The 11643-nt window shown below is 39.0% G+C and overlaps 1 protein-coding gene across 1 annotated transcript; it reads right to left on the reverse strand.

Moving 5' to 3' along the window:
* Positions 1–1396: 1396 nt before the first annotated feature.
* LOC120631622 (MD-2-related lipid-recognition protein-like) lies at positions 1397–10398 on the reverse strand. Its single transcript, XM_039901278.1, has 4 exons — positions 10266–10398; positions 5504–5617; positions 3730–3902; positions 1397–2255 (listed from the first exon to the last, which is right to left on the reverse strand). The coding sequence occupies exons 1-4, from the start codon at positions 10342–10344 to the stop codon at positions 2169–2171; spliced, it is 453 nt and encodes a 150-aa protein (XP_039757212.1). The 5' UTR covers positions 10345–10398; the 3' UTR covers positions 1397–2168.
* Positions 10399–11643: the final 1245 nt, after the last annotated feature.

Raw genomic sequence — 11643 nt, forward strand, 5'->3', positions numbered from 1 at the left:
TTGCACAGCTTTAATTTGCAATAAACAGACCCTGATCATTATCATTACGATATTATTTTACGCACTGTGCCCTTAGCATGAAACTTGCTCTTACGAGCAAACGTTGATATTTTTTTTATTCAACTACAAGTTAGCCCTTGACTGCATGCATTCTCACATTTTGGTACACAGTCTAAGATGGTAGCCGGCTAATCTGTTAGGGTTATTGCTGTTATTTTAAACCCATACCTTTACGGTTTCTATGTGATATTGTACCGGAATGCTAAATTTCGTGCGTTGCGGTACGTTCTTGTCGGTAGGGATATCGGTAGGGTTAGTCACCAGACTAACCCTACCGATATTCCTCCGACCAGCCCACACCAGAAAATTCGAATGAATCTTTTCTTCTTCTTGTTTGCCGTCTCGTTGGCAATCATTAGGACTATCTCTACTTTTGAAACCGCTGTTTTAAAAATCAAAAAATTATAAATTTCCAAATTGCCCCTGCTGGGGATCGAACCTGATACCTTCCACTTAAAACTACAGCGCTCACCTCTGCGACGTCAAAGGTATGAATGAGGTCAAAGATGAAGTCGTCAAAAGTAGTTTCTGAGTTTCGAAAGAGTAAAATTGTAAATATCTATTATTAAGCTTAATTTTATAAAACAATGCATGAATTAACCTACCTATCTGATTATCCTACTTGTGACACTATGTTGTAGGGGTGCTAGCTGCCGAAATGTGAACGAAATTGAGCATTAAAGCAAGAAACATTAAATCGTTTTTACTTCCGTAATAGTTGTTTAATGCTCGAAAATCATCAACGCTTGCGAGTCGAGCATTTCGTGCTAAGACTTCTGATAAGAATAACATATGAGCAGAAATTGTGTTAATTGATAAATGAATATTTGATACAGCAGATGGTTTAATCGTAATAACAGCTATACTATTTGTTAACCAAACTCGCACTGTAATCAAGTAAGCAATTCAGAAAACCTCATGTTAAGGGAATTTTAATTTTATTACTATTTCTTAGAAAATAATGTATAATGTACCATCGTTATCATCATCATCCCATCAACCCACTACCAGCCCCAGAGAAGGGGGATAAGGCCTCAGTCCACCACGCTGGCCCAGTGCGGATTGGTGGACTCCACACACCTTTACAACATTATGTAGATCTCTCAGGTATACAGGTTTCCTCACGATGTTTTCGTTCACCGTTAAAGCAAGTGATATTTTAATTACTTAAAACGCGCATAACTTTAAAAGTTAGAGGTGCGTGCTGGGATTCGAACTCGGCCCCCCAAAAGTGAATTCGAGCTCCTGCCAATTCACCGCTTAACCTTAATATTAAGGGACTTATTAAAAAACTTAACATAACGTAGCGGGCTATGAAGAAGCATAGAAAGTCTTGCATGTTTCATAATATATTTTATTTCAGTACAGTGGACCCTGAAGATATTCCATCAGGGTAGGAAAGTATAGCTTATGATATAAAATGCAAAAATTCTGCCCCAATACTAATAAGCGGCTATGAATAACTGAGCGTGATACCAAAAAGTTAGAAAAAACAAAATCATTCTTTGACGGAGGTCTATTTAATCAATATTTCTTTAACGTAAAACCGGACTGTTTATAGTGAACATACACCGTTTCGGAAGGCAGATTCCACCGAGATGAACCCGTCATTAAACGACGAAACACACCGGAAACAATCTGACTATATTGGGGATTTGAATCTATACGCACTATGTCTATTGTTAATAATAGATAATAGTAGTCAAACTCCAGAGATATTTTCCAAACTACGCGGGAGAGATTATAGTGTACAAGCGTGTGCGTTTGCGCAGGTGAACTCTCTGTTCTCTCACTCTCGTAGTCCGGAGCAGATCCGACACGACTGGTAAGAGATCAGGTGCAAGTCCGATAGCTTAACGTGCTCTCCTAGGCACGGGGGTTACCGCCAATTTATAAACTCTCCTCCGTCGAACTCAGGATGTCGTGATCTGAAGCCGAATATTATAAAAACTAGACCAACGAGACATTTAATGTATATATCTCAAATATAGCTTGTATTGGATAAGGAATTTAATATATCATTAGCCTAAATCTTCCCTACTCTGGATAAGCAGCCAGAGAACGCCACTGATTACATCGTTATGTTTTATGCTAGACACCTATACCAATTATCTTATCTTGACATTGGTCTTGAAACAGCATTCTTTGCTTTCGTCTTCAGCGTCCCACAACCTCCATTTGAGCGTGTAGATACCCTGAAAATAAAAAACAAAACACTTAGGTACTTTAAATGTTGCGAAGCCCACCAGCACACATTGGAGCGGAACGGCGGCTATAGCATTTTGTGTGGCACAGGAGTGGGACATTATTCAGACTGATAGTAAATATATTTATATATTATATATATATATATATATATATATATATATATATATATATATATATCATAATATATAAATATATTATATACATATAGTCACAGTCAAGGTCACTAGACATATTCAAAAATGCTGTTAAAGCCCATTATCTTGAACAATAAAGACGACAGTGATTAATTCTTACTCATATTTAAGTATGTTTTAGTATATATTAGTTTATTATTTTTTTATATTTATTATTATTAATATTTTATGTGTGTAATCTTGATAAGTATTAGTGTGTAATTGTTCGTAAGTATGTATATAATAATAATACACCCCACCAATCGGTTTCCCTTGGTTTTCCTAATCCTAAGGTTGCCTGGAAGAGATCGCTACTAAGCGATAAGGCCGCTCTTTGTATCCTACTTTTTAAGTTTATTTTTGTTGTGTGCATTGTTTTTTTTTTTTACTATTTGTAGTTTACAAATAAAGTGTATAAATAAATAAAATAAATACATATATATATATATATATATTTATTATTAAATAATATATATATATATAGATCTGATCGCCGTGCAGATCTGCCTGGTTTCACGATACTACCAAATGAAGTTCAAGATTCAACGTAGATCAAGTTTATTAGGGTTTTTTACAAATTCCGTGGGACCCCTTTGTTGTCTTTGTTTTGTCAGCCGATTGGCGCAGTGGCCAGCGACCCTGCTTCCCAGTCCAATGCCGTGAGTTCGACTCCCACAACTGGAAAATGTTTGTGTGATAAACGTTAATTTTTTTCGGTGTCTGGGTGTTTAACTGTATTTTATAAGTATATATGTAAATTATTCATCAAAATATTCATCGGTCATCTTAGTTCCCATAACAAAAGGTTTTTTTTTAAATCTTAAGCCTATATTAATAGCGCAACGGGTGACGCGGTTGTTTGCTCAGTTTGATACTGGAGCAGACTGAAAATTAGCGCTGAGAATTGTTGCTAATGCACAACATAAGGCTGAGTTTGCGGCCATTTGCCATATTGTTAATAATAAATTGGTAATAATTTTGTTCAAGTTCTTATAATAACAAAAGAGTATGGCAATAAAGGATTATTATTAATATAAGGTACGCTTACTATGGTACTCGTACTAGATGGCGATGTGTGTATTGACGTAGTATATTTAGTATTTGGTATTAAGACTTGGGATAATAATTAGCCTATGTAAGTGTCCTTCCTTTCAACTAACTTTGCCACAACCAAGTTCACTGGTTGCTTACTTAGAACGTAAAGAAAGGAAAAAACAAACAAAAGCACTTCCTCATGTATAATATTAGGAAGGCTAAGGATTCAGCATAACGCCTACCAATATCTTACATTAGGTATAAACTTATCAAGCCTTAAGCTGTAAGAGAGCTGCTGTTGGGTGCCAGAGACGGTTGGGCAGGTGCTGTACAGACAGGCGTCGACGTCGGTGAACTTGTCGAAGGGCAAGTCGCCTGTGGGACTTGCCCAGAAAAGACTCGATGTCAGTCTTTGGGCGTTGAACACTGGAAAAACAATCCGCTATTAAGTTAATTAAAAAACCGGATTGAGCAGAAATGGTATCAATTGTTAAATGAATGTTTGATACAGAAGGTGATCCATTTATCTGAAGTAAACCATAAAAGCTAATGTTTAAGAAAATGATAAATTTAGGTTTTTAGAAACATAAACATAAATAATATCATCATCATATCAACCCATTACCAGTTCACTACAGGGCACACGTCTCCTCCCACAATGAGAAGGGGTTCAGGCCTTAGTCCGCCACGCTCGCCCAGTGCGGCTTGGTGGACATAAATAATATAATGCGGCATATAGTGGTTAGGGCTTCAGTGTCAGTTTCGGGGGGACCGAGTTCGGTCCTGAGTACGCACCCCTAACTTTTCGGAGAGTGTGAGAGAGATAAAGTATGCCTTTCTTTAATCATGAAGGAAAATATCGTTAGGTCTGCATGCCTGAGAGTTCTGCAAAGTGTTATCAGAGGCATGTGGAGTCTACCAATCCGCATTTAGCCAGCTTGGTGGACTATGGCCATAACCCTGTTAATTCTGAGAACCTAGTGAACCTAGTGAACCGTTAATGCTTTGATAATGATGCTTAGTTGATTAATTGATGGCTGGCATGACTTTTTAATTTACAGACACAATGTTGAACGTTTATCAGTTTTTTCACAGGACAAACTTGGGTGAGTGTGCTGCTCTAAAGTAGCAAACCTTACTTTACCATCATCATCAAAGTCAGCCCATTAACGTGTCAATGCTGTTCACAGTTTCACAATATACCAATGCAACGGTTTGTCTTATAGGTTGCGACGTTAACTACTCATATTACCATAAAATCAATCAATTTCGGGATAATTATGAACAGAATTACGAGTAAGAAGGCGAGAAACACGGATTACCAATATAATTATATCTGTTACACAGATGTTCTGTTAACATCGATTTTATTATAAGGTACGCTTACAGATGTTCTGTTAACATCGATTTTATTATAAGGTACGCTTACAGATGTTCTGTTAACATCAATCATCAATCATAAATCATCACAAATCATTATAATCATCAGAAATCTGTTATATATATAACAGATTTAATTAATTTGTAATCCGTGTTTCTCGCCTTCTTACTCGTAATTCTGTTCATAATTATCCCGAAATTGATTTTATGGTAACATGAGTAGTTAACGTCGCAACCTATAAGATAAACCGTTGCATGTTAGGTAAACTTAATTTTTAGGTGTAGTTTACTGCATTTTTGCTGGGTAATACCAGGTACCCTTGCTTATATAGTGTAACTTATTTGTGGAATCCTGTTATTAGTCAACCAAGTTTTTACTTCTTTAGTAATTACGATTGTTGGTTTTCCAATTGAAGAAAAATAAAAAAATGTACTACCCACGGTGGGCCATTACGTTTATCATTACATTTTGAGAGCGACTGCTTATCGTGCTCTCCCAAGCACGGGGTGGACAGTGACACCGAGATACCACCAATTTCCTAACTCTAGGCCGGCACTTAGAATTGTTTCCAGAAAAAGCGTAAGCACGGTAAGGTACACTTTTTCTACTAATTTCATAATGTTAGTAAAAAGCAAGTTATACTTACTCGGAGTGAAATCAAACTCGATGGACGATTGTTGTCCTTTCTTAAGCACGCAGAAATTCTTATTTTTGCATGGATTTATCCGAACTTCTGCCACTTTACAAATGTCGTCGGACCCTGAGAGGAAGAAAAAAAAAATTGGTTATATGCACCACATCGTCAACCATTTTGTAGGGCGTTCCAAAATCCACGATACTGGGCCGCTTGTTTCCATCGGCTCCCAGCAACTAGTTTATGTCGTCTGGTCTACCCTTCCACATGGTTGGAGCCAGTGGCGTGCACAACATACATAGGCGGATTTTCAATTTTTTGTCAAGTTTTTAAATACCATACCCTGGTCTAAAACCTTGTGCACGCCCACTGGTTGGAACCACCAACGCTGCGTTTATCAGTACGGGGTCGCCATTCCATCACCTTGGGACCCAAACAGCCATCGATTTTCCGTGCTATGTGCCTCGCCTTTTGTCACATAGCTCGTTGAGCTATTTGGGTATTTCTAGCTCTTCTACGGATCTCTTCATTTACGTAGGTAGGTATACTCTGAACATAGCTCTCTCCATGGCCCGCTGAGTCACATTAAGCGACTACGGTTCAGATGCGTAAGTCATTACCTAACATAAATGCACCTAAATAAGTATAAATGAAAAAAACAACCGCCGTAGAGCGCGAAAGGCCAGCGTATTGAGGGGAAAATAGAATAGATAGAAAAGACGATTTTTAACCGACATAAAATTTAGGAAGTTATCAATTTGGATGTTTATATATATATTTTTTATGTTTGTGGATTCCAAAGCGTAACAGCCTGAAAAGTGAAAGATTTGTCGAACAAAGAAGGATTACAATGTGAAGACACCTTCAGGATCAGATTCCTCGTAGTACTAAGAACTGATGATGATATACAATTTAAGTCTTGGTCGTGTTTATTCTTAGAAACTTTACTGGGGTCATAGAGCATTGTATTTTTAGACATCAGTTATCTTTTTTGTTGAACCACATATACATAAGTTTAACCTTTTTGTGGTGCAAGTCTTAGTACGTTCGGTGCAATGACCGATGAGCGATAAGCTGACACGGAACCACGTAATAGATAGTGTTTTTTTTTTTCGGATTTTGTGTAGCTGGTTAACCTTATGATTTTAATAGCGTAACGCGGGCTTGGCGTGCCTCGGAATGGGGCTTTGCAAGGAAGAGTTTGAACCCTAGGGCTCGAGGAAGCATAGGGGTCGTCGGCCTGAAAGCGCCTCATGTGAGGCCGAACCTCGGTTCAGGCGATGATTGGAGGGAAAGGGTTACGGAGGGTGATTAGTCCGCACGCTTTCCTGAACGTGGTTAAGGCCCACGTCCGAATGACGTCAGGAGTTGGGGACCTTGTCTTCGCTGGCGAAGACGCTGTGCAGAGGTTGATTGTGTGTTCTGATAGGGAGAATTGTCAGTAGTAATCTGATCGTCAGGGTCTTGAAGGATATGTTTAGGCCTCCTCTTGAGAAGCCGCAACTTTGAGAGGGTTGGGGAGTCGCATAGTTTGAAACAATTCCTCTATAGTCGCCGTGACGACAGATCAGAATACAGTGGTTAGTGCGTGTCGTACGAGGTGACTAAGGGAATACAACGGAGAACGATCAGCAGCGTTCTCTGTGCTACTACTGCCATCAATTGTGATCACAAACTCGTCTGCCCAAGAGACTATGAACAAATCCTCCGGTTTGGTGAGATCTTTAGTCCAGCTGTTACGCTGTATAGGATATTGATGACCCTATAGTCTGTGCTTTTTTTTGTATTCAAATACAAGTAAGCCCTTGACTGTAATCTCACCTGCACGGCTAGCATGGGCAGGAGACAGTTATAACCCCGGGGAAATAATAAAAATGTATCTGCTCCCACAGCTCTCAGAGCACTGGTGCACAAGTGGAAAAAATATCCAAAAAATAAGTGTAATAATAAAAGGAGGTAAACTTCTCATATTCCATGTTCCCGGGCTTTAGGAGATGGACACGTTAATTATATCCCTTGTTAAGGGATTTAATCGGGGGATATAACTTTTATCTCCTGCTGGTGGTAAGAGATGATGGAGTCTAAGATGGTAACGGGCTAACCCTGTTAGGTATAAGGCAGTTATATTAAATAACCCACACCGCTAATTGTTTTCTACGCGACATCGTACTGTAAATAACTGGCGGCACGTTTTCTTTAGGGGGTTACTAGCCAAGGCTGAAGCGTCCTGCCAGACCAGAATAGAGAAAATTCAGAAATTATAAATTCCGAATTGCCTCGCTGGGGGTCGAAGCTGGGACCACAGTCATATTACACAGCTTTAGCCGCTGTGCCACATTTGCTATTACTATAATCTATCTCTGTCCTAATTTTCACTGAGATTTGATCAGCCGTTTTGACGTGATTAAGACAGGTAGGTAACAGACATCCATCCATACTTTCGCATTCATTACTTTCAATAATATTAACTAGCTTCTGCTCGCGACTTCGTCTGCGTGGACTTCAGAATTGGGTCTGAAGCTTCGCTCTTTAACAATTTTAAATTTTTGGAATCGGGATCCCTCGGGAACACTCGAGATCTACTTAAGGAATCGAAATAAAAGGTTGCCTATGTTCTTTTCCATGTCAAAGGCTGCATGCGCAAGCATGTATTTCGAAACTATGGATTTCGAAAATATGGCGAAAAATTATACAACTTTTCTCTTCAAAATTCTCAGTATCAGCCCAGAGGCAGGAAACACATTAATTTAAAAAAAAAATCGAAATTAGGTGATAAGTAAAGTAATTAACTAATCAAGCTAGCAGTCCATTCAAGTTCTCTTTAATTAGATATTAGTTGATGTTATAAACATAATGATTACGGCTTTTAGTCTTTGGCATTAAGCACTCTTTCTACCTATGTGGCTGCGGCGTGCGTTTAATAACTAAATAATGGAATTCCCAGATACTATAAAACTATTAATCATATCAACTCATTACGGCCAATTGGCGCAGTGAGCAGCGACCCTGCTTTCTGAGTCCAAGGCCGTGGGTTCGATTCCCACAACTGTATAATATTTTTGTGATGAACATATGAATGTTTTCCAGTGTCTGGGTGTTTATCTATATATTATAAGTATTTATGTATATTATTCATAAAAATTATTCATCAGTTATCTTAGTACCCATAACACAAGCTACGCTTACTTTGGGACTAGATGGCGATGTGTGTATTGTCGTAGTATTTATTTATTTTTATTTATTTATTACTAGTCCATTACAGGGCCCAGTGGATTGGTGATTTTCACATGCCTTTTAGAACATTATGGAGAACTGTAAGGCTTGCAGGCTTCCTCACGATAAATAATAATAAATATACTTACTACGACAATAAATACATCGCCACCTAGCCCCAAAGTAAGCGAGCTTGTGTTATGGGCACTAAGATGACTGATGAATATTTTAATGAATTATATAAATAAATACTTAGAAAATACATATAAACACCCAGACACTGAAAAACACTTATGCTCATCACCTAAACGTTTGCCAGTTGTGGGAATCGAACCCACGGCCCTGGACTCAGACAGCAGGGTCGCTGCCCACTGCGCCAGTCGGCCGTCGGCCGTCGATGTTTTCCTTCACCGTTAAAGCAAGTGATATTTCAATTACCTTAAACGCACATAACTTAGAAAAGTTAGAGGTGCCGGGATTCGAATTTGGCTCCCTGAAAGTGAAGCCAAAGTACTAACCACTGGATTGGCACCGCTTCCAGGATATCAACATTATGCTATATATAAAACGTCCACCAATACGCACTGAGCTAGCGTGGTGGACTACGCCCTTCTCACTATGGGAGGAGACCCGTGCCCTATAGTGGGCTGGTAATGGGTTGATATGATGATGATGATGATGATATATACAACGTGTAAATGAAAACCGAAATAGTACTTCACAGGCTTTAGAGGTACACTATCTCTAGTCTCTGAGACTTATCTGTGAAACCGAAAACCTAATTATTTTTTAGTAAACCACTGCCATAGTTTTTGCTGAAAGATATCAGATACAGCCCCAACATCACATGCAAAATTAAAATTATGTGACTCCTGGCACTTTATTAGTTGCTCGTCGCGTAGCGTAGGTACTATGCACGTGTTGCTCTTTTATCTTCAATAGGGTTGTCATAAATAAACACTTGTTTTGAATTCGTTTGTATGAAAAAAAAAAAATGTTTCTTTTGATTTAATATAGTTACAGGGTGATTTCTTATGAAATATACTTGTGTATCCTTAAATATTATTACGTAATTCTGTTACACGTTGTATATATTTTGCCGTGTGGTGATAGCAAATCAGAATAAAGTTGTTACCACCCCTTATAAGTGGGTATTAAACGCAGCGACTAAGGGAATATAACAGAGAATAAACAGCAGCGTCCTCTGTACTACTACTACCATCCCGTATTCCCAAACCCTCCCGTTGGGAGAGGCCTTTAGTCCAGCAGAGGACTTCGAACTATCTAACCTCTGTGACGCAGTGGTCTTATAAATGAGATTTGATACCCGGCGGTGCAATGTGGGAATATATTATTCCAGAATTTTCTCTGGTCTGGTCTGGCTAGTTACAACCCTACCGACGTAAAGTACTGCCAAGCGATTTAACATTTATGTAACTTAGAAATCGTTTTAGCTTAGCTTAGCTTACCATTTTAGACTGCATCATCACTTAACACCAGGTGAGATCGCAGTCAAGGACTTACTTGTAGTGGAATAAAGAAAAACTAAAAAGGTACTTACAGCCATAACATTTCTCGAACTTAGCCACTTCGGCGAACGCCACTCCAAAGCAGCCAATGACAATTAGAATTATCTTCATTTTTCTATTCCTCTACTACCAGAGAGCACTGAGGCGTAGCACTGAATATAACCAAGTGATCGTATTACTGACGTTATAACTATATAAGATAAAGATGGGTTCGCCACCCTAGAGATAAGAACCTATCTAATTAACGGTCTGCACAATTAAGGGTCCTTCTTGAATGTTTTCATTTGATTTATAACGTTATTTTAATGTTATTTTCCCAAAAAAAAGTGGTGATAGCCTAATAAGGTTTCGGCGTTCCTATCGTGGAGAGCGAGTTCGAGCCCCGGAACGCATCATTGACTTTTTGGAGTTATGTGCGTTTTTAATTTAAGCGATTTTAATATCCCTTCTCATTCTGAGAGGAGACCTGTGAGGCTGTGACCTGTAGTGGGCCGGTAATGGGTTGACGATGATGGTTTTTCCTGAACCTGTTCAAGGGTTCAAGCAGTCCCGATCCCCTCCTCTCTAGGGTGGGGAAAGTATACAACGGGTTCCCGTCCTGTAAAGCAAACAAGAGGGACATGCCGTGGTGGTTTTTAGTTCGGGTATATGAGTTGGGTGCAGCGCTGATAGCCAAGTGGGAAGGACTTCGCACGCACCTTTAACTTTTCTGAGTTATGTGCGTTTTAAGTAATAAAGATATCACTTGCTTTAACGATGAAGGAAATCATCGTGAGGAAACTTATATGCCTGAGAGTTGCCCCCGCCACCTGCTTAACGACGGTCCAAAATGACCTGAAGCTACGTGACATTAACGCGGAAACTGCTCAAAACCGTCTTGAATGGAGGAAACGGACAAGGAGAGCCAACCCCAGATGATGGGAAAAGGCGCAGACAGATGATGATGGGAATCGAACCCACGGCCTTGGACTCAGAAAGCAGGGTCGCTGCCCACTGCGCCAATCGTTCGCCAAACTCCAACCACTTTGGGGATAGAATTATTATAAATCTTGAATAATTATTTTTCATTTTATTTCAATGTTTTAATTGTCGTACTAATTTTCATTCATATAATTAACTTGCGAAATGACGGACAATCAAACAAACTTTCATCTCCTATTAACGGGGGTAGGGTAAATTTATAAAATTATTTAGACTGATATATATAGATAAAGCCTAAGATGGTAGCAGGATGACATGTTAAGTTATATTAAGACACAGACAGACAGCATCAGCTTCCGCCAAACGGTACGATGCGCCTTATATATCACATAACTGCAATACCCCTTTAAAAAGCTAGCCTTCTACCATGACTTCAGAATTAATGCCCAACGTACAGAGCGTGACCAGCTGGATAAATAAAAAACATAC

The sequence above is a fragment of the Pararge aegeria genome, chromosome 18, assembly GCF_905163445.1.
Source record: "Pararge aegeria chromosome 18, ilParAegt1.1, whole genome shotgun sequence".
Lineage (NCBI taxonomy): Eukaryota > Metazoa > Arthropoda > Insecta > Lepidoptera > Nymphalidae > Pararge > Pararge aegeria.